This window comes from Ctenopharyngodon idella, chromosome 7, assembly GCF_019924925.1.
Source record: "Ctenopharyngodon idella isolate HZGC_01 chromosome 7, HZGC01, whole genome shotgun sequence".
NCBI lineage: Eukaryota > Metazoa > Chordata > Actinopteri > Cypriniformes > Xenocyprididae > Ctenopharyngodon > Ctenopharyngodon idella.
The window spans coordinates 10990001-11014934 of NC_067226.1; the positions used below are offsets into that span (position 1 = coordinate 10990001).

Consider the following 24934-nt stretch of genomic DNA (forward strand, 5'->3'; position numbering starts at 1 on the left):
TGTTACACTCAATGTTGCCACTGCCTGATTTCCATCACATTTCCAATGCAAATCTCCTTCTCCTCACAATCTCAACGGCATCAATAGACTTATGCTGGCTAAGCAAAGATAATGTCTGTGCACATGAAGTGCATTTGTTGCACATTTGTTGGGAACGATGTGTTTGCGTGGGCCTCTCTCTTCATTTTCATTTTAAGTTCGGGTGGTGAAGCCATCGTTTTGTCACAGGCAGTTGTACCCACATTTGATAGCGTCGGTTGCAATCTCCATAAATTCTTCAGATAAAAGTGTTCCTTTGCCGAGGCCAAGCTCCATGTTGGCACCTGCAGTGGAAGTAGGGCTGTCGAGTGTTGACGGAAAATTTCCCCTAGTCTTAATTTTTTCCCTAAGAAATAGCGTTTCCTTCTTCGCACTGTAGCTGGTATTATAACACATGACACAATGAAATTAAAAGCATTAACATTTAAATTCCTCTTTCCCATACCTGAAATATGTGTAGGGGGTGGAAGGGGGATATTGTTTCTTGTAACTCAAGCTGAAGAGAAATTAAAGGGACTTTACCCTAGTGAGTGCTGTAATTTCACAGTGTGATGGGTTTTCCATGAGCTTTAGCTCTTTCATTAATCTGCTTAATGTGTCATCTTTAGGCGAGAGAGAGAGAGAGACCGAGAGAGAGAAGCTAAATATCTCTGAGCCTGACACTCTATACTTTGTATACGGACCTGAATATACTGAATATAACATTAGTTTTAATGTAAAACCAGGTCTTTATATACACATCCTCCTGTTACATTTTGAAAAAGACCTTTGACGATAGGATGTATATTATAAAAAATATTCTGTTACATTTAGGGTAAAAACAATGGCAGCTGTGGTTGCAAGAAATTCACTGTAAAAAATATGGTGGCAATGTTTCAGATATTGCGGGTTGGAATATTGGTGCCTGTGTAAAGTATCTTACAGCTTGTATATTTTTTTAAGTGACATAATGTTAATGTACCAATCTACTTAAACCTCCAAAATCTGAAAAAAAAAAATCTCAAAAAGTGCTCTGTTAACCACCATGATAATACAGGTGCTACAATAGTTCATTGTCAGTGGCCAGTTCATAAAACAGTTTTGGCCAATACTCGTAAAGAGACTGTGCACAAGGTCATACACACAAACACAAAACACCATCACACTGTAGCCTAAACCACTGTAAATGGTTCTTGTATGATTTACAAGAACATACTATTTCAGTTTTTCTACCTCAAAATTTCATGTTTAATTCAATTCAATGTGTTACTTGCTGTTTCTTGTAATTTTTTGTGAAATTTACTAGGAATTTTTCATGTGAAAATTGTTTCTCACCAAACTTTTTTTCAGTCCTGGGTAACATAAACACTTAAACTTAATAAACTTGAACAAAATAACACAAAATATATCACAACATACCCTGATGTACATTACTGATAACAAAAATGAGAGAAAACATGTGATGAGTCACGGGTCTTTTTACCATTTTTTTTATTTATTTTTTTTTCTCTGTAAATTACACAGTAAAAAACATAAATTGACAGTAATTACGGTAAGATTTTACCTTTTTTTTTTTTCCAGATTAGTTTTACTAGGGACAAACTCCTAGACATCAGACATTGCACACCAAACAACTTTTTTTTTTCCCGACTTTTGAGCATTCACACTTTTTACTAGACATTCTAGTTAGGAGAGGTGCAATCCGGTACAAGCGCTCGAAGAGAAACAAACTAAGGAAGTGCGCTGGTGAAATTCTGACAACGGGGGTTTAGGACCCAGAGTAATCATCTGGCGAATCTCTGCTCCCTCCCAAACAAAACAGACCAACTATTACTCCTCACCCACACAAACAAGGACTTCTCAAACTCTGCTAGTCTTTGCTTCAGAGAAACATGGTTAAATGGAGCCATTCCAGACAGCGCGTTACATCTAACAGGGTTCCAACTGTCAGAGTGGATTGTATCACTGAGTTGTTGGGAAAAATCAGAGGTGGCAGATTATGTTTTTACATTAACAAAGGCTGGTGTACAGATATGCCAGTGTTGAAGATGATGTGCTGAAGTAACTTAGAAGTTCTCTCTCGTAGAAGCCTTTTTATTCGCCGCAACTTTTCCAAATTTATTCTGGTGAGTTTTTACATTCCTCCACAAGCGTGTGTGAGTGCAGCGCTGCAACAGCTGGATGATCTGATCACAGACACGGAGGAACAATACCCGGACTCTTTCATTGTCATTATCTGTGATTTTAATAAAGCTAATCTCACCCATAAACTGCTTAAATACAGACATCACATCACATGCCCCACCAGGGACAGTAACATACTGGACCATTGCTACACTTTTTTAAAGGATGTGCATCACTCTGTACCCTGGTTGCTTTGGGACTCTCTGATCACTGTTTGGTTCATCTTCTCCTGGCCTACAGCCTGTAGTAAGGACTGTAAAGAGATGGACTAACGAAGCAGAGCGGAAATTCCAAGCCTGTCTTAACTGCACTGATTGGAGTGTTTTTGAAGCCACAGTCAATGATCTGGATTAGCTCACACTGTGACATCCTACATCAGTTTCTGTGAGGACACGTGTGTTCCCACCAGGACTTATTTAACATATAACAATGATAAACCATGGTTCACTGCAAAACTCAAACAGCTTCTCCAGGCCAAAGAGGATGCCAACAGGAGTGAGGATAAAGCCTTGAACAAACAGCCTAAAACACACTGAAAAATGAGATAAGAGTAGCTAAGAGAAACTACTCTGAAAGGCTGAAAAAACAGTTTTTGGCCAATGACTCTGCATCTGTGTGTAAAGGCCTAAAAGCCATCCCCAGCTACAAGATGCCATTCCCCAACACTGTTGTGAATCAGCAACTGTCTGAAGATCTGAATGTGTTTTACTGCAGATTTGAAAAGCCCAGTCTCACACCCTACACCTGCTCTGACCATCTCGCCACACAACCATTTAAGCCCAAAGTATATTTCAGCCATCTGCGTTTCACAATGGTCCGCACACTGTCCGCTTCATATAATTTTTGGCATCAGGAGGGTCTGGGAACGTACAACAGCGCATGTGCGAGTGACTTTAGCGCTTGAAAACAAAGTCCACTGATAGTGCGCATGTCTCACCTGCCTGTCTAAAAGCCTTTGCTGACCAGCTGTCATCCGTCTTCACACTAATCTGCTCCGAACACTCCACCATCATCCCTATACCCAAGAAACCAAAAATCACAGGACTAAGTGACTACAGACCAGTTTCTTTGACATCTGTGGTCATGAATTCATTTGAAAGACTGGTGTTGTACATCCTGCAATAGCTATGGGAAGCTGTGGCCTAATGGTTAGAGAGTCGGACTTGCAAGTCAGACACGGGTTCGAGTCTCAGTACTGGCAGGAAATGTAGGTGGGGAGAGTAAATGAGCAGGGCTCTCTTCTGTGGCTATATGTCAAGTCACTTTCACTTTTCAACATCTGGACAAACTAGGGACTTATGCAAGCATCCTGTTTGTGGACTCTTTATCCTCATGTCTAAACTGACCCAGCTCTCTTTGCCCACCTCCAGCTGTCAGTGGATCATCAACTTCCTGACAGACAGGCGACAGCTAGTGAGGCTGGGCAAATCCACTTCCAACACCTGCACAATCAGCACTGGTTCTCAACATTGCTGTTCTCTTTCTCTACTCTTCTCCTTCTACATGAATGACTGCACTGCAAGAGACCCTTCTGTCAAGCTCATGAAGTTTGCAGATGACACTATAGTCATCGGCAACAGTGACGAGTCTGCATGGAAACAGGAGGTTGGACAACTAGCTGTCTGGGGCAGTCAAAACAACCTGTAGCTGAACACGCTCAAAACCGTGGAGATGATTGTGGACCTCAGGAGAAACACCCCCAGTACTCCCCCCACTCACCATTATGAACAGCACTGTGGCAGCAGGGAGTCAATCAGGTTCCTGGGCACCACCATCTCCTAGGACCTGAAGTCCAGCAGAGGTTGTATTTCCTTCGCCAACTGAAGAAGTTCAATCTGCCACAGGCGCAGATGACACAGTTTTACTCCGTAGATATAAGTAGATTGCAACTGACTGTTGAGAGGATAACATCATCACGGACCCCTCTCACCCAGGCCAAAACCTCGTTGCACTTATGCCCTCAGGAAGACGCTACAGATCTCTGGGCACTAGAACATCCAATCACAAGAAGAGTTTTTTTTTTTTTTTTTTCCACAGGCCATCTCTCCACCCTAAACAGCTAGCACACCCACTACTATCTACCCGTTTATACAGATCTGTATCCTTATTGTGTTTATGCCAACCAGGCATTGGGCAATCATAACTCTTAAGTAAATACTCTTTCGTTCATCTTCGGAACACAAATGAAGATCTTTTTGATGAAATCTGAGAACTTTCTGTTCCTCCATTGACAGCTACATAACTACCACTTTGACACTTCAAAAAGTTCATAAAGAGATCGTAAACTTAATCCTTATGAATTGAGTGGTTTATTCCAAATTTTCTGAAGAGACTCAATCGCTTTATATGATGAACAGATTTAATTGAGGCTTTTATTCACACATAAACATTGATCAGCGGAAATAAACAGAAGCTCAACCGAACCTGCTTCACACACGAGAACAAACCTCTTCCGGAAGCTCAAACCTGCTGCATAAGACACTAGAATGAACCTCATTGGTTCTCACACATGTCAAGAAAACATGCTTGTGTTACCGTTTACTACAACAGATGTTTTGAGTTGATGTGAATAAAATTCAATCTGTTCATCATATAAAGTGATCATGTCTCTTCAGAACATTTAGACTAAACCACTCAATTCATATGGATAAGTTTTATGATCTCTTTATGAACTTTTTGAAGCATCAAAGTGGTAGTTGCGTAGCTGTCTATGGAGAGACCGAAAGCTCTGATTTTGTCAAAGAGATCTTCATTTGTGTTCTGAAGATGAACGAAAGTCTTATGGGTTTGGAACGACATGAGGATGAGCAAATGATGACATAATTTTCATTTCTGGGTGAACTATCCCTTTAATATGTACATCTGTACATAGGCCTTCTACTTACCATCTGAATATTCCTTTCCCCCCCTACTTATTTAATTTTACTAGATGTATATTACGTTTTTTTTTTTTTGTTTTTTTTAATTCCACATATTTAATTCTTTCTCTCTATTCTGTTATCTTATATATGGGCATGGAATGAACAAGTTGGCGACATTTTGCAACATCTATCTTTTTCCATTCTTCAAGAATGACCTCTTTTAGAGACTGGATGCTGGATGGAGAGTGATGCTCAACTTGTCTCTTCAGAATTCCCCATAGGTGTTCGATTGGGTTCAGATCAGGAGCCACTGAATCACTTTCACCCTGTTCTTCTTCAGAAATCCAACAGTCACCTTAGATGTGTGTTTAGGATCATTGTCATGTTGGAAAAGTGCACGACGACCAAGAGCACGGAGTGATGGTAGCATCTTCTCTTTCAGTATAGAGCAGTACATCTGTGAATTCATGATGCCATCAATGAAATGCAGCTCCCCGACACCAGCAGCACTCATGCAGCCCCACATAAGGACACTGACACCACCATGTTTCACTGTAGGCATCATGCATTTTTCTTTGTATTCCTCACCTTTGCGTCGCCATATAGTTTTGAAGCCATCAGTTCCAAAAACATTTATCTTGATCTCATCACTCCAGAGTACAGAGTCCCAGTAGTCTTCATCTTTGTCAGCATGGGCCCTGGCAAACTCTAGGTGGGCTTTTTTGTGCCTGGGCTTTAGGAAAGGCTTCTTTCGTGGATGGCACCCATGCATGTCATTCCTCTGCAGTGTACGCCGTATTGTGTCACGGGAAATAGTCACCCCAGTTTGGCTTTCTACTTCTTTAGATAACTGCAGTGAACTTGCATGCCGATTTTCTTCAACCCTTCTCATCAGAAGACGCTCCTGTCGAGGTGTTAACTTCCATGGACGACCTGGACGTCTCTTTGAGATGGTTGCAGTTCCATCTTTTTTTAATTTTTGTACCACTTTTGCTACAGTATTCTGACTGATAAGTAAAGCTTTGCTGATCTTCTTGTAGCCTTCACCTTTCTGGTGTAAAGGAATTATTTTCTTTCTCAGGACATTTCTCTTCCATGTGGTGCCATTGCTGACAGCATGAAATGGGAAGGGGTTTTAACACCCTTTTATAGTCAACTGTCTGCTTGACACCTGTGTAATGAATAATTAGACTCACCTGTGGTTGAATTCTTGTTAAATTAGACATTTGTAATCTAAAATTTTGCTTTGCTCCAGAGATTTTCAGTGGTGTGGACTCATTTTTTGCATCACTCTAATTTGAGTAAAATTGAAAATTTTGTTCTCTAAGTTATATTATTAACCTTACTTCATGTTATATGTTAAACAGATGCTATATAAAACTTAGTCTTGTCAAAATTTTGGAAATAGTTTTTGTGTTCATTGAGATATTGTTTAAAATGTTACTTTTCAAAGGGGGTGTACTCATTTACGCTGAGCACTGTAAGTACCTAGAGAGCCTACAAACCATACCAAATTCATTGTGTGCTTGTGCACACTTGGCGATTAAAATGCATTCTGATTCTGATAACTTGCAGTTAACCAATTAACAAGTTTTACTGTTGCATTTTTAGTCTTTTTCTGTAATTCTTTTATTTTTTTTTAGCAAATTGTCAATAATTCATAAACATTGATAATAGGAAATGTAAATAATATTTCAAATATGATAATATATGTAATGTTACATGATATTGAAACCATATATCACAGTGCTTGATAAGGTGACCTCTTCCTTCCTGCTGTTGAACCGAAACTGATACGGCCATATTCAGTTCCACTTAGTAATATCACTTATCACACACAATCTCATTACACACATGTAATCACTACTATATATGTAGAAATGGATTTGGAATGGCTGCTATTGGACTCTGAGAGTCTTTGCCACTGTCATCTGAGGAGCGCTTTTCTCTCTGCTCGGCTGATATTAGGAGCTTTGCTGTATCGATCCTTCTAAACATCATGCTCCGTAATTGTGATGCACTGCCTTTTAACAACTGCTACTTATGTCTCTGCTGAATCAGTTTACTAAATCTACAAAGTGAAAGGGGTTATTGCTTCATAATCGGTGCTATTGGTTTACCTTGGTTATATGACTTTAGCATATTACTGTTGATGGATTGTTGCATGTTGGGTATGTACTGTGTTTGTCATGCTGAATTATTGGGATAGTTCACCCTAAAAAGTAATTTACTCACCCTCACTTCCTTTGAAACCTGTATGCCAACCAGTATGCAACACAAAATATATTTTGAAGAATGTTGGTAACCGAACAGTTTTGGTTACCATTGACTTCCATTTGATTGTAAGAAAAAAAAAAAAAAAAAAAAATAAGCAAAATATCATCTTTTATGTTTCATAGAAGCAAGAAAGTCAGGTTCAGGTTCAGAACAACATGAGGATGAATAAATGATGGCAGAATGTTCATTTTTTGGGTCTTTTATTTCATGTTATCTCTTTAAGCTTCTTTTTTTATTTGTATTTTTATTCCAAACTTAGACCTCTCTGGATGTTTTTGCACCTAGTTTGTTACAGCTTTCTCTTCACCTTTTTTCATAACCTTTGACAATATGAGATTGCTTTGAATGAAAGCAAAAGCAAGTTAACTTCACATTTAAAAATATTTTGGCCTTTACAGGTTAGCATATACAAAGGAAATAATGGCCGGCAGAAGAGAAGATGATCTGATTAATTTATATCTGTGGAGATTAAAGAATAATAAACCACTGTAAACTCCACACAGAATCTCAAAGGTCTTCCTTCAGCATTCTGCACAAATGAAGGCTTGAGGGTTATAACAGAAATATTACACTATTGTATTCTGTGCATGGATGATGTATGTATAACCTGAGGCTGTCTGTAAATTAAAATCAATCATGATTAATCTTGTGATGTTTTTTGTAATAAACATGATTAATCTATCACAATTGGGTTTGCCGAAATTTGCCTCTAAACATATATTTATATAAAGTGGTGTGTGTGTGTGTGTTCGCGTGTGTGTGTGTGTTCGCGTGTGTGTGTGTGTGTTCGCGTGTGTGTGTGTGTTCGCGTGTGTGTGTGTGTTCGCGTGTGTGTGTGTGTTCGTGTGTGTGTGTGTGTGTGTGTGTTCTGTTTTATTGGATTCATATTCTATTTTAAGCCATAAAAAATATAGGATGTTTTATTATTAATGCCTAAAGATCAATAAAATATATATATATATATTTTTTATTTTTATTGAACAAGGACACAGAGTTTGGTGTGTTCAAAGACTACATCTTTTAAGTGGACCAAAACGTGAACCAAATGAAAATGAACCTGGTTGTACTTGCATTTACATTGAAATTTAAAGTAATGTCAGTAATGTTTTAGTCAACTTTAGTGTTTAAAGTGTCTCAGTCCACTTTCCATTCTTTTTTTTTTTTTTAAATGAGATATTTAGAGTTTAGTTCACTTTAGAGAGGAATGAGTTTGTTTGACGTTTTCTCACAAGTCACCGATCCAAGATCACTTAAAACAAATAAATGTGAACACTCTTAAAAACAGCGCTTTCCTCCACCTGACCTGAAGATTTACACATACTGACCACTGACCTGATCTTTCAACGCGCACACACACACAAATACACTCTCCAGTGACATACCACCTCATCCCACAACACCAGCCTTACACTGACAGCTGACAGCTTCTGTACATCAGACATGATACAACCACATCTCAGTTCTTATTCACACACACACACACACACACACACACACTCACACCAACCACCTCACTGTCTCTGAGAGCAGATGGTAATTTAATCTCTGCCTTCTCTCTCTCTTGTCTCGTTGTGTTCAGTCAGGTATTCAGTGTTTTGTTTTGTTATTTGTAAAGGTCAGTGTCATTTTAGTTATGCTCTGATGTGAAAAAGATGAAAAAGGGACTATATGTACCTCACATTTGATCTTTGAATGTCGTATCAGATCTTACAGCACAGCTGTGTGTTGTTAGGACATTTAGGTCGGGCCACTCTCTCTTTCTCTCCCCCTCTCTCTCTCTCCTTCTCACTCTTTCTTTTTCTCTGCGGTATTGTACTGTGAAAACATGCTGGCACTGCAGGTCTTATTCATAGAGAAAGGTCATGAAGTAAAGTAAATGAAAAGAGCACCACTCTCTTCCTCTCTCTTCCTGTTTTCTCTGCTTTTCTATCCCTCATTCGTCCTGTTTCCCTCTCATTTTATCAATCTTGTATTTATTTTTTTTTAGTTCCTCTCTCTTTCTCTATTTTACTTCTCTGTTGGCCCTTAAATTTAGTGTCGGTGATGTCCTGTGATCACTGTCATGTGCATGATACTCGAAGCGTTCTTCTCTCATGACACAATTTTTATTATTTATGCCTCAACGCCGCTGTTTTGATTAACACACTGTTAACCGCTGCAATGCCACAGGGAGGGAAAATGAGTTTGTAGCTTGTGTGTTAATGGAGAACTGGGAAACAGAGCTGTGCTGGCCACTAATGGCTTTAGTTGGAGGTAATGTGAACATGTGTTAGGCACTGCAAGCCCCTGGCCCTCACTATGACAAAACACACCACTGCCTTTACAAGATCCGCTGCTCACAGCTGTGGAAAAAATGCTGCAAGTTAAATGCTGGAATGGAGCCACATAAAAAATGAAATAAGAGGGAGAGGTGACGAAAAAGACCTGATTATTAGCCTTACCCCCTCGGCTGGATCTCATCATACAGGCATTGAATGAGCTTTGAGTCTCTCTCTCTATATATGTGTGTGTGTGTGTGTGGATGTGGTTGGGGGGGATGGTGGTCAGGTTTTGCCTACGCTGTGAGGACCAAATGTCCCTGTAAGGAAGCCTGAAATCACCTACATTATGACCAGCCAACGGCCTATAAGGGAAATTGCTTAATAAAAGTACTAAAATATGTCTAAATTAAAATCTAAAATGTGAAAAAAGGTTTTTGTAAGGGTTTAGTTTAGGTGTAGGGGGGTGAAAATATCATTAGCTCAATATAGAAAAATAGAAGTTAATGGAAAGTCTCACCATAGTGTGTGTGTGCAAATGTGTCTTTGCACTAAAATGTGAAAAAACATTAATATTATAATAAAAAAAAGTTGGCATATTCCCTGCACACATAATTCATTTACAAAAGAGAAGCAAAAACTGGAAAGAAAAAGGTTGAGAATGAGAAAGTAAGAACATGAAAGACAAGATATAAAGTGATCGCAGAAAGAAAGACAAACTGCTTCAGAGGATGAATGATGTGTTGACATGACATGATATGTTTTTCGAGGTAGTGAAGGAAAAACATTGAGAGTATTAAAGTGAAGATGGAGAACAAGATTGAACATGAAACAAGAGGTTCTGAATACATACAAGAAATTGAGAGAGAGAGAGAGAGAGAGAGGAGTGGAGGTCAGTGAATTCCTCTAAGAGGAGGAGCCAGAGCAGGTAGTCAACATTTTTTTATTATTAATTTATTATTATTAATTAAGCAATTAAGTGTGACGAAAATGTAATTCACAGGCAGAGGGATTTGGTCCTTTGATGAGCAGATTTGTTGGTACAACTGAGAAGAACAAAATGTGACACTTCTGGACAGCTAAAATAATCTGTGTGAATATTCTCTAAACCCATCACTCCCTGCACTCCTTTTCTCCTCCAGCCAACATCATTCAGCTCGGATTAAGCAACTTTTATTTTGTCCTCCTGCCAGTGTGATGATAGCACAATATTGCATTTCAGAGTCAGACATCTTGTTTTTCACATCTTGTTTAATGGAAAATGTAATGGTTTGAGTCAGAATAAACATTTACTTGTACAAGTATCAAATAGGTGTTCATATCTTTTCTTCTCTGGTCAACAGATATTTCACAGCTCTGAGATTAAATGTTTTCAGCTTATAAGAAGTCAGTAGGTTTTGTTTAATTTTTACAGTAATTGTTCTTTTTAACAGTATTAAGAACTTCGTGATTTCAAGATTTCAACTTCAACTATGTCCAAATTTTGCACAAAAATAATCCCGGATTTTCTCTTTTGTCTTTTCCTTAGACATTTCATACTCCGAGTCTTGGTGACGAAGAGTTCGAAATACCCCCCATCACCCCTCCTCCTGAGACCGAGCCTGGTATGGGCCTCCAGGAGGTGGACTCACCTTTCCCCGGGCTACCTGACCACCCCAACTCTCAGCGAGGGTCATTCACCCCGCAGTTTCCACCTCAGAGCCTGGAGCTGCCCTCGATCACCATCTCCAGAAATATGATGGAGCAGGAAGGACAAATCAACAATGGACATCCCGGGGTAAGTGTCATGTTATTTGCTTGAACATCTTAAAAGTCTTATTGTTTACAGATGTTGAAGGCAGTTGTTATACAAAGGCAACAAATTCATTCCCTGGCAGTTACATTTAGCTTTTAGCTTCACCTGTATTTAGGTGCAGATTTAAATCCAGGTAGTTTTCCTCCTCTAAATGCAAATTAGTTTGCCAAAGGTTTTATGTGCAAAACAAATCAAGGTGCCTGATGTTACGTGTCAGTGTTATAAAACTGGTTTGTAGACAAAGCCTTAAAGGGATAGTTCACCCATAAATAAAAATTCTGTCATCATTTCATGTCATTTTCCATGGAATGCAATAGGTAATATCCTGGCCACTCTTTCCATTTTAATGAAAGTGAATTCTCTATGATTAATGCACTTTAAATTCCAAAGCTCTTCCTAAGCCCTACGATTGCTTTGAATTTAAGTCATTATTCACTGCCAATCTTGACATCCCCTCTAGGTCTCCTTGGTGAGTTGATTAGAGAAGTAACAATGTTTGATTCATTTTAAAATTGTTCTTTTGAGTTGCATCTCTTCATTGAATCAGTTTGTCCAGTTCACAAAACAGGGCTAAATGATTCGTTCAAGAATCAAACTCATTCGGTTCTTACGTTCAACTCACTGATTCTATGATCTGGTAGTAATGGTTAACAGCTCACTGGATTAGAAAATTATCATTAACAACTTCAGGTTTGGTATGTTCGTCACACAAATCTATTGACCACTGTAAAAAAAAAAAAAAAAAAAAAAAAAAAAAATCTGCTTAAAATTTACGGTGAAAAAACAGCAGCTGTGGTTGCCAGAACTTTGGCAACCAGAACTTTGGCCAGTACGTTGCCAGCAACGGTTTAGGTTTTACGGGACAGCACTTAGTTTACTGTCTATTTTACAGTTCAAAACCAGATCATTTAAACGTTTATATTGTAATAATTACAGTTCATAACTGTTTATTTTACACACTGTAAAAAAAAAAAAAATGTTAAATTTACGGTAAAAAGACATTTCATTAACTGATATAATGTTAATTCATGAACCTACTGAAGTACTAATATCTGTTTTGTACCTTTTATAATACACTGACAACCACCAAACACAGTGGTGATGAGAGTCACATGATGAAGCAAAGCTCATAATAAGCAGCTTTTCCACAAGCTGAGAAGGACAATACTAATATATAGAAGGTGCACACAGTGTCATTCACCCATAACACCATCATGGTAACACACATGAAACATAAACCCCTAATGTACATAACTGATTGAAAAAACTAAGAAGAAACAGGGTTATTTCAACGAAAATACATCAAATGTGAAGTGTCATGCAGGGAATTGTGGGAATGTGAATTTACGGTTTTTCACTGTAAGTTATACAATGACTTGTTATTTTTCACTTCCCAAAACTGTAAATTTAATGTTATTTTACTGTAAAATCACATTAAATGTACCATTAGATCTATTACAGTTATTCACCGTATATAGTACGGAAACTTTCTGTAAATCAATTAACTGTTTTTCACCATAGCATTTTCTTTTACCGTTAAAATCACGATCATTTTTTACAGTGATGGCTTCAGAGTTATAAGAACCACTTTATTTATTTATTTATTGTGATACTAAATACTAATTTTTCAAACTTCTTGAAGATTGAAAGCTCCAAAACTCATTTATTGTAACTTTGTGGAAAAGAGCGACCAGTATATTCTTTAAAATTTTTATTTTTGTGCTCCATGGAAGAAATAAAGTAGTACTGTATGTGCTTAGTATGACATGAGGAGTAGTAAATGATGACAGAACATTTGTTTTTTAAAAAAAGACAGCAGACTTTCTAACAGACATTAGATGGAATAAAATTGGTCTGCTTAGCGGAATAGCTTTATTTATTAATAAACCTTGTGTCGCTGTGATGACTCACATTTATGGTAAAATAAAGGTCTAGGCAAGCATTTGCTTCATAATAATCATGTTTCAAGCTTTTATAGCTGTTAATTCAGAGAAATGGCCCCTAAATGCCATAGACATGGATTCACCAAAGAGGAAACATTGAAAATGCCATGGCTAGACTAGATGTATTAAAACTGCTATAATAGAAATGAAATCACTATCAGGGAAGTTTGAATACGTAAAAGGAAACAAAGTGACATTAGCCAGCAGCAGATGATGTGTGGCAGGCTTTTGATGTTACTTTTTGTTATTTTAATTCAGCATAGTTCCTCACTTTCCCTAAACATACAGTGGTATATGTGTATGTGGAATAATATATCTTTATTTACATTCCAATATAGATAGGCACCATCAAATTTTATTGCTCCCTTCCTGGCCATCCATGCTGCTGGCAAGTAAAATAATTGCAGCTTTTAAAATATCTGTGCTGCATAAGTGACTGCCGGAAGGCTTTTTGCCTAAAGAATTTTCATTTCATGGTCAGTTAAGCTCGTATGCATCTGGAAGAAAAAACGGAACCTTGACACAATTACAACACAGCCTGTTCTCACTGCGCTGTGAAGGGATTAGATTTGATTCTCCAACATTATTCCTCTTTAGCAGCTCTTTCTGTGGACAGTGGTTCTGATTGTGTGGGGACTATATTAGCGGGTTTGGGGGAGAATGAGGGCACTCTGCTCTGTGCCCGGTGGCATTGTGACCATCCCTCTGATTCTTCTCTATCACTCATCACTCATTGTCCTCCTGAAAGACTCTCAGTCTCTCTCCTCTTAATGGAATTGATCTCAGTTTGTCCTGCTCTCTGGGACTGGTACAGACAGTGCCGTGCCTTTGACTCAATGCCTCACATTTATAAAGGACTCAGTAAGGGCTAGCGGAAGTTAGCACTGTAACCTCCAACATTGTCCTTCAGTCATTTTGAAGCATTTCATAATTATGTTTTTACATCTAATGCAGGAAGACAGACCAATAAGGACATTTTGGGATCCAATTTATGAAATATTTAAAACAGATGGGCAGCAAGGGAATAAAAGAAGAATGTATGTGTCAGGAAAATTTACACATTACCTCTAAAAATCCACTGTAACTCAACTAAACAGAACAGCGTACCTGTACTAGTTTCATCTGCCCTTTGTGTTTCTGCATTGAAGCCAACTATTCCTCTAATTCCTTCCTTCTAATGCTCCACGTATGTCAGGCAAAATTAGCCGCAGATGCTGCTGGCCGACCGCAACTCGGCAAAATCCATTTCTCAGCTGTGAAGAAGTCTGGCGGGATTCAGAATGTGAAGTCATTATTTATTTAATCTGTTCTCCTAACAAGCTCCTGCATCTCGTTTGAGTCTTGTTAGAATCTGGGTTCTGACTGGATCTCAGAGTAGACGGAAACCGATGAAGCAAATTATTTGATCACCTATTTAAGTTCGGGGAGATGTTCTTGTAGGTTGTGCACAGCAGGTTTAGCATTCCCATTTTGTTCTTGGAGGTCATCTTTTTTGAAACACTGGACATTAATAGAAAAGCAACAGAAACAGTTCATTCCATTTGCTGACATTCTTTTGTTATGCATAAAATTCATCCATTGCAATACAATGCATTGTTCTGTGCATTAGTGTTTTAGACTGTAAATGAATGTGTGATTATAGTATGTATGTATGAATATAAAGAAATAGTTAACAGTGAATCAAAATCTATAATTATGGTTTATTAATTTGGCAGTGCATTTGTATAAAGCAGGTGTAAGATTCGGAGCACTCAACAATGATAGTGCTTTAAAACATGATCCCTCACAAACCGACGAGGGTCTGACTGCTGTGTCTGTGAATAAAATGGAAAATATGACCAGTGTTGCAGAAACTATATTTTTCTTCTCCTCCAACACCAAACACACACACACACACACACACACGCTCACACTTTCCTCTCTCCCCTACTCTTTCTCTTTACACGTTTCTGTTATCTTATCTCCAAGCTGAGTAGTTGTGACATCAGTTGTACATCAATCTCTGAAAGTGGATTTTTTTTCTCCCCCTTCACCTTCATGTTTTTCTTTTTCTTCTTTTTTTTTTTTTTTTTTTTTTCTGTCAGACAGCCATTGTGACATATTGGGCCAGTAAGAAATGAAAGATATTCATGCAGGCATGCAATACTTGTAATGAAGTCTTAGCCTGACCTTCTATGTGATTGATTTTGTAATTTAGTTTTCTCAGCCAGTACTTGAAATGAAATGAAATCATGTTGAACAAGTTTTAAATACCCATAGTGCAGCGGGAGAGGTGGAGGGAAGAAAGAGGAAAGTAAAAAAGATGAGAGAGAAGAGAGGAAGGTTGTAGACTAGTCTTTTTTTTTTTTTTTAAGGCATTGGAACAGTGTTTTGGACCATTTTTTTTTTGTTTTGTTTTTTTTCAGAGGGGACAATTCGTACAGGGTGCATTGAGCATGAACAGTATATGAGCTGCATGAAACGAGAGTGTGTGTGTGTGTGTGTGTGTGTGTTTTGTAGATGGAGCGAGAGAGGAGAGTAAGTAGGTGGAGGAGAAATAGGAGTAGAAAACAATTTATCTTCACGCTACCATGGTCTCTGCAAGCATTCAAAATTCCATTTTCTTTTTTTTTTTTTTCTTTTTTTTCCTCGAGGAGCCAGTTATGCAGGTGCCCATAAATGGTTGAAAAATAAAGCAGCATGTTGGTTAAGGTTCCAGTGCAGCTGTGAATATGTGCTGGGGGCTGATAAACTATTCATAATAGAGCTGACCTTTTCACACTGGCCAAACTTGTAAGATTCATCCTTATAATTACCATATAGATGATTTTACTCCTTTTTCTGTTATGGAACATTTCCAAGAGCTCCGCAGAAAGATTGAATGAAAATTGAACTTGTTAACATTCTTTTCAGCATGGAACAGCTCATACCAAGCTGCTTTTAATAAACTCTCCAATTCCTTTCCAACCCCCCACAGAATCCCGAGGCCTGTATCTTAAAGAGCAGACCCGAGACTCTCAGCCATTGACACGGCATCTTCAGATTCTTATCCCGATCGTCTGAAAGCAGTATTGGTTATGTTATGGTTATGAACACATGCTGGAAAAAGAGGTCCCCCCCCACCCCCAGTATATTTTCTTGACTGTTTAGTTGCGGTTCCTGCTTTTGATGAAAGGGGTGAGGATATGATTTGAGGCAGAACCAAACAGTCATCCATTAAACGTCTCAGTGTGTTGGACAAGAGGCTCGTTGTGTGGTGTAGCTGTTTGGTCAGCATCTCTTTTCGGCAGCTTTTAATGTCGGAAGCTTTTGTGCTTGTTGTAAAGTATGTTGGGGAATAAAGATATGAGAAGGAAAAAGGTTGTTTTTTTGCTGAAATACAGTCAGCCGAGATGGGCTGATTGCTGGAATAATAGCAACATTTGCACAAGCACACGCAAACACAGAGGAGAGGAGAGGGCACATCTGGCCTCTTTGCTCTTCAGATAAGAAGTTATTTACAGATTTATGAAGACTATCAAAAGCATCTGTGTAGATGTGAGCTGTGTGTCAGCAGACAATGTTCCAATCAAAATGCAAATGGAGGGTGTGCAGCAGGGACATAAATAAACAGATCGGATACTGACTCCCTCATTCTACTAGCTAAACCACTCTGACAGCAGAAATCACATTTCTTTCATTGCCTACAAAGGCTGCTATTAGCAAAAGCTGACTGCTGTTTGTGCGGGTTTAGTTTGAATGGTCCATTCATCGTTCTTTCTTTTCCATGTACCGATTCTACACATAAATATCTATTTTACACAAAATCATCTCGTGTTTTTCATTTTCTGCTGTTTGATCATTGGGAATTGGGAAGATAATGTTGTCAGTCATTAGATGCTTCAAGATAAATCACAGCCTTTTTTTTTTTTTTTTTCATAATTCACAGTGGGAATTGGTTCTACATCTGTTCTGCTTTGTGCGACCAGATCAAAGTGCTCCTGAAACTAAAGACCAGTTCTGATAGTTTCTGAGACCTTATTCACCAACATAGTCAGTACATGGAAAAAAAAAAATCAAAAGAGTGGGCATATGGTCGTCTGACGAAGGTTGCATGTTCAAATCATTGATCATGTCGATGTATTCACATGGGGGAGTAAGCCAGAACACAGAGACCAGTCAGAGACTTTGATAAATATGAGCCCTCAAATGCTGCCTTACATCTCTGTGATTTTCTCCACTCTTTACATTACTGATGCTTAGAGAAGGCTGTAGTGATTTCAGAGAGATTTGTATGAGGCATCGGTGGCTGTTAGTGTGGAAGTGTTAGACACAGATGGTCATGACTAATGAACACAGTAGACAGGTCTGACACAAAGACTGCTGCTGGCTCTGTCACTGCATTCTAGCGATCAAATTAATGCAAATATTTTTTGGGTTTTTTTTGTTTGTTTTTGCGAGGGTGTAATTCTGTCATTTATTCAATGATTCTTTTGTTTTTCCTTTTACCTATCTCTTGATTCATTCTTTTGCAGCGTTTCTTTAAAAAACAAAACAACACACACACAAATACACACAAAAACAATACTGCATATTTTCCAGTACCAGATGTTGAAAATAGCTATTGTTTTGTAGACTGTGTTTCTGATAAGGCACAGATTTGATATAAAGCTGCGCGTGCCCAGGGAATTAATACAAAGAGAATGTAATCTCTGTGTGAGGGAAGGTGTTAGAATATTGTAGTAAGGGAGAGGGTTCAGCAGGTCTGGCCAATAAGGCCAGGTGCACAGCTTTATGATGTGTTGACACATACAGATATTGAGTTTGAGACTCTGAATACCAGATGGAGAGAGAGGATTGGAGTTGATGTAGAATGAAAAAATTGAACAAAGGAGATCAAATGAACTCGAGCTGTTGAGTTGACTTTGCTCTGTAATCTGGTTGTTTTTGGAGACTGTCAATTGCTATAATTTTACCCTCTGTTCAGTCAAACGCATCAGGCTCCTGCATACCCTGTTAAATTATGTTTTGTTTTTTTAAATTGAGCTAATTTTCCCTAACCTTACCCCTAAACTAGGGATGCATAGATATTAAAACTCTGGCTAATACAGATAAACTAATAATTATTTGTATGTTTTGGTCAATAACTAATAATTTTACAATATTGTGATGTATTATTACAATTTACAACACCTGTTGTCTGCAAGTATAATGTATGCCTGTGATGGCAAAGCTGAAGTTCAATAGAACAGCATTTATTTGAAATATAAATCTTTTGTAGCAATATTTTATAGCAGTCACTTTTGGTCAAATCAGTGCATCCTTGCTGAATAAACAAGTTAAAGGGATAGTTTATTCTTTCATCATATACTACAATTCTTTCATCATATACTACAAAAGAAAATATTTTGAAGAATGTCAAAATGAGCCTCATTGACTTCCATAGTATTTTTGTCAACTGTTTGGTTACCGAAATTCTTAAAAATATAACTTCTTTTGTATTCAACAACTTGAGGTCGAGTAAATGATGACAGAATTTTCATTTTTGGGTGATCTATCCCTTAACTTTTTTTTTTTTTTTTTTTTTTTGACAGAAATTAAACACTTTAGTATGGGGAACAACTCTTACTTTTAACTAGTTGCTTATTAGCTTGAATATTGGCTGCTTATTAGTACTTATAAAGCACATTTTAATGCCTTATTCTGCATGACCATATTCTACATCCCTAAATCCTACCCCATACCTTAAACGCTACAACTACCTTACTAACTATTAATAAGCAGTAAATAATTAGGAGTTTATTGAGGCAAAAGTCGTAGTTAATAGTGAATATGTGTTCCCCATGCCAAAAATCTTACTGACACCAAATATTTAAAAATGTTTTTTGTTGTCTGTTTGCTCTGCAGGCTGTTGGTCAAAGCCACCTCCGTCAGTACCCTCCAAACCCCACCATGGTGATGCGCTCCATCATTAGCATGCACAACCCCAATGGCATGATGTCACAAAACCAGCTTAGCACCATCAACCAGTCCCAGATCAACACTCAGCTGGGGCTGAATATGACTGGATCAAACATTGCTCACACGTCCCCGTCCCCACCCGCCAGCAAATCGGCCACGCCCTCTCCATCCAGCTCTATTAATGAAGATGATCCAGAGGAAGGAAGTAGGGTGAGTACCATTAAATCCATGCAATGTTTAGTGCAGTGTTTTCATCATAACGTGTAAATGAAAACTAAATCACCATCACCATTTTATAATAAGTTGCTCTCTTTCTGTCAGGTGATTGGTGAAAAGCGTCCCGCCCCCGACGCAGGTAAGAAGCCGAAGACGCCCAAGAAAAAGAAGAAGAAGGATCCTAATGAGCCCCAGAAGCCAGTGTCTGCATATGCCCTGTTCTTCAGAGACACCCAGGCAGCCATTAAAGGCCAGAACCCTAATGCCACGTTTGGAGAGGTGTCCAAGATAGTAGCTTCTATGTGGGATGGACTGGGAGAGGAGCAGAAACAGGTATCAAACTGTTGTCCTGTGTAATAACCTCTCACACAGTCTGTAATATTCAGTAAATAGAGCTGTCTGTCGTGGATTATTAATAGTTTTTTGTTTGTTTTGTTTTTGTGCTTAAGCTAGAATAACAAATGTTCTTAATTCTACTCACATTTTTGCACAAAATGATTCATGTCAGGTGTTTTAACAGACTGCTTGATATTTCACCCTTCTTAAGTTTTTTTTTTTATTTTTTTTTTTTTATTACCGGCTGAGATGAAGCCTGCAGGCTCTCCCTGTTGTGAAACGCATGCTTGCCAGTCAATGTTCTGCTAATTATCTGTTTATAACACCTCACTTATTCTGTTCTTCACAGGTTTACAAAAGCAAAACAGAAGCAGCAAAGAAGGAGTATCTGAAAGCTCTTGCAGCGTACCGCGCTAGCCTTGTGTCAAAGGTGAATATGTTTTCTGTTTAAACAGCTTTCCTTCTGTCTGTTTTTCTTTCCTCCTTTCAGTCTACCTGTTTTCTATTATACTTTGGTTTACCAGTATCTTAATAATAGTTCAGCTCACTTTCAGGCTCGATAGCTTTCACCTTGAGTCTTTAACCACTTTTAAAAGTTAAGACCTTCTGCACAGTAAACTTTTCAAAGAAAGCACCATATGCAGAACTGACAGCTGAAAGGTGATTGAAAACAGCAGTTGTTCTATGTCTAGCAGCAGTGTTTATTTCTTTGTGCATTAGTTAACCTTCATTGATTTTCACAAATTGAACTTCTAAAAACAAACTGGAAAGGATTTAAATATATGATTTTTCCACAGACAAAATTCTCTTGCATACTTAAATGTGTCTGTGAATGTGTTTGTTCCATCACATTAGAGATGTAAAAATAGCATTAAATACAGCTAATGAATTAGAATGAGATATTCTTATGATCCATCATGCCTCATTAACTCGCTGTATCAGCCAGGCAGCCGGGAACATTTGCATATTTGTTGCTTCTTGTAAAAAATTAACATCGTTTTACACACAGATTAGCACTACTGTTGTTCATGTATGTTAAAGTCTAAGCAACTCAAGTACTGGACATTTGTTACATTTATGACACCAGCATCGCATTGCTCCAGATTCAGCGGCTGAATAAATTTATTAAGTCTTTTTTTTTCTTTTCCAGAAACTCCGAACCATAATGTTTGTTATTTTCAGTGTGCTATTTCAAGTCTTTTTTCAGATCTTTTCCTAGGCTACTAAATAATATAAATTCCTCTCTTGGCAAGTTCTTTAGATCACTGAATGTAAGACAGCAGCAATTTTCTCTGAACAGCTTTTTCTGTCGAGTCAGTCACCAGATCAGCACTAATAAAGCAGAGGGCACTACAAAAGAAAGAATCTGTCGAGTACCAGAATTCATCTGACCGCTCTCTATTTCTGTCTCAGGCTGCCGCAGAGTCAGCGGAGGCCCAGACGATCCGCTCAGTGCAGCAGACTCTTGCCTCCACCAGCTTGTCGCCAACACTCGTGCTGCCTTCACCTCTATCCCAGCACCCCTCAATGTCTGCTGCGGCACAGGCGCTTCAGCAGGCCCTGCCTCGAGCCATCGCCCCAAAACCTCTGCAAATGCGCGTCGGCAGCAGCCAGATTGTCACCTCGGTCACGGTAGCTCACCAGAACATGACGCCCGGCGGCGTTCAGTCACAGCTGCTGGGGCAGATGGGAGCGGGTGGTCCGCAGTCAGGTGTGTCGTCGCAATTGAGTCCACCGATGCAACCCCGGCACGCTTCCATGCAGCAGCAGATGCAACATCAGCAGATGCAGCAGCACTTGCAGCACCATCAAATGCAGCAGCAGCAAATGCACCACCAGCAGATTCAGCAGCAAATGCAGCAGCAGCATTTCCAGCATCACCTGCAGCAGCAGCTTCAGCAGCACCACATGCAACAGCAGCATCAACAGATGCAGCAGCAGCAGCAAATGCAAATGCAGCACATGCAGCAGATGCAGCATATGCATCAGCATCAAATGCAGCAGCATCTCCCACAGTCGCAGTGTTCGCCCGTGCAGCACTCGCCCGGCACGCCGCATTCGGCCTCTCTCGGCAGCCCGCCGCCCCCTCCCGCGCCCCAGCCTCACCCCTCGCAGGTACAGGCTCACGCGCAGGTCCTGTCGCAAGTGAGCATCTACTGAACCAAAAGCCCTCGGACCTGCAGTTGCGACTCCACGAGAAAAGCAGAAGGAAGTTGTTATTGAAAAGCATCACTACAAGGTTGCTTTTTTTAAGTTGCACTTAAGAAGTGTGTAAGAAATACGAATGTTTTACAAAGAACTGTCCTTTGTTCTAGATGGATAAGAGATACGTTTTAAAAGGACAAAGCATCTTAGCTGGATTTTTTGTCTATAAGATAGGCTGAGCTACTGGGAGGTCTGTTCATAGACTTGAGTGCCCAGTAGTCATTTGTATGTATATTTAGTTCATTTGGTTTCTCTCTCTCTCTCTCTCTCTCTCTCTCTCTCTCTCTCTCTCTCTCTCTCTCTGTTGTGGAGTTTAAACTCTGTCGGAGCATGATGACATGGGAAGAACATTTAGAGACGATCACAGAAACACCTGATGGGTTTATTTAACAGCTTTATTTATGAGGTTGAATTCGCTCTCACCACCAGACAAAATGAAAGAATGGGGAATTCAGAAAGAAGGCACTGCATCACAGAAGGGATAGAGATGAACTGAACAATGCACAGGTACTAAACTGGTCATCAGAGACATGCTGAATGGCTCTTGCACTGTCCGGCCAGTGTATCGTCATGTCTACCTTCTCTTCTTCCCTTTTCCATCATCCTCTTTGCGTTCCTACGGATGAAACTGTTTAACAGTCACTGTCGGGAAGCTCTCTCAATCAGCTCATCCTGCTTTTAGAACCAAGTGGTGTTTGACACATCTCATGCTGTTATCAAACGGGAAAAGATGTAAAACACCAGGTTTTGCTGGACTATTTGACACGCTTCCATAGATCATTTCTGTCATCACGTCTTTAAACACTTTTTTGACCTGCTGTATGTGTTCTGAGGAAAGAAGAGAGAACGTTCTTGGAGTTGTTCTCCTCTGGCCAAAAACCCTCAAAACTCTGTTTCACTTCAACAGTAGTAACAGCACTCCAAAAACCATTCTGCTCTGTAATTACCTTTACCTCAGAAATTTTATTGAATAAGTTATGTTTTTTTTTTTTTTTTTTTTTTTTTTTCTGTGTATTGAAAACATTTTATGGGGGGAAAAATGGCTAAAATACTGAATTTAGGCTGTTGGTTTACTGATTGGGGTGTTTTTATTTCATAATACCCTACACTTCACAACAAGGACAGTTAAACGGGAATCTTATCAGATGTTTTTTTTTTTTTTTACTATCATAGAAAGAACATGGAAGTATTTTGTGCCAGCTGTAAAAGAATCAGTGGTAAGATAAAAGAAAATGAAGTTGTACATTTTTCATACCTCTTGTTGTAAAGTTTTAATATGTGAGGCTTTAAATGCAGACGTTGGCAAGCTGACCTGTCACCTGCTTTATCTCATAGTACTCTTTTCTACTTTTTTATGAGTTACAGTAGCAGCGAATCATTTGTTTGTATTTTTGCTTACATTTCAAAATTAATAGTTTTTAAAAACCTGACAGTAAAATAAATACAGTTGATGTCAGTTGGAAACTCCACCTGCTTTTAAACGTCATAGATGTCATTTATTAAGTTTTATTTTTGCCATCCAAAAACACATTTAAAAGAAGCATTCCATTATCGTCATCAATATGATACTAGCCATAATTTTGTATTATATTTCTCTGTGTCTCTCTGTTTGCAATTAAAATAATCAAAAATATTTATTTCAAGGAACTGATTCATTTCAAAGATTATATTAGCCATACTTTTGTATAAAATATTTCCTCAATGTGTCCTTGTTAGTTATGAAAGATTTAAAATAAAGACATCAGTACTTAAAATATTTTGTTTACTTTGGATATGCAGGTGTATATTTTTGTCCCAGCTCAACTCAAACAGATATTTGATTCTAATTATTTCTACAAATGTGTTGGTGTATTCATTTATGTTTTTCTTGTTGCCAGAGTCATTAAGATTGGCATTCACACACCGACCTCCTTTTCCTGGGCTTTTCACATTTTAATGACTCCTGAGCCCCCAGACACAAATATTTGTAGGGGGAAGGTAGGATTTGAAAAAGGCTAATTATCATAAATGCACAATAAGCACGTGAGGACAGTGGAGCGCCTTTATCTGCTGACCGGTGCTGCTATTTTACACGCTACGCCAAACAGAGGCGTTCCGAACGCAACAGAAGGGAAGGAATCTGTGCCTGCGCATATCTTGTTCCACATTAATAGAATTCTCAATCTGTATTTTGTACCCAATTAGTTAATTTTGAGAATGCTTGTGCAATTTGCATGAGAGAGGCTGCAGTGATTGGCTCTCGAGTCGGGTTTTGTGTCACAGAGAAGCCCACACTCTCACTCTTTGATTAATTGCAGCATCTGTTCTGTCAGAGGGTGTAGTGGAGAGGTCTGCAGGAAAACTGCAAATAAGTGCTGGCAACAGTCTTAAAGCGCCTATGATGAAATGAAAATTAAAAACAGCGAGTACCCCACATGCCCTGAATTTCAATAGCAAGGAGTGGGGAGAGAGAAGGAGGGAGAGAGTGAAGATTGCTAAGCATAGAATGTAAGAGTGGTGTCCATGGCGACCAAACACATCCTTTAAAAACAGCCGGTAATGAGGGGCCGGGAAATAGCGCTTATTATTCCGAACAGTCTCATGGAGGGCAGCATCAATAATGCATGCAGTACCTTGTTATTTGGTAAACCTTGTTATCCGCATGGTCTCAGTGAGGATAAATATCTCACAACAAGGGCTGGATCTCTGACACACCCCACTGATGAATGAATAAATAAAGGTTTGCAGATATGTCCTAACAACAGCTGATGATGTTGGCACACCAGCGATTATGAATTAAATTGCGTGCGGTTTCAGGGACAGAATGAAAACTGATCATCTACTATGCCTTATTTAAATTCAATCAATGCTTCATAATCTTGTGAAAATGTCAATTTTTTAAAATGTAGCAGAACATATGTCTTTTTTTACCCATATAGTGCA

The 24934-nt window shown here is 38.8% G+C and overlaps 1 protein-coding gene across 1 annotated transcript in view; it reads left to right on the forward strand.

Moving 5' to 3' along the window:
• Positions 1–23645, forward strand: part of tox3 (TOX high mobility group box family member 3) — a 53413-nt gene extending 29768 nt beyond the window's left edge. The window contains exons 3-7 of the mRNA XM_051900993.1: positions 11127–11375; positions 19202–19465; positions 19577–19804; positions 20157–20237; positions 21221–23645. Of these exons, the coding sequence (XP_051756953.1) occupies positions 11127–11375; positions 19202–19465; positions 19577–19804; positions 20157–20237; positions 21221–21967 (1569 nt within the window). The 3' untranslated portion in view covers positions 21968–23645. The remainder of the gene's footprint in view (positions 1–11126; positions 11376–19201; positions 19466–19576; positions 19805–20156; positions 20238–21220) is intronic.
• The last annotated feature ends 1289 nt before the right edge of the window (positions 23646–24934 follow it).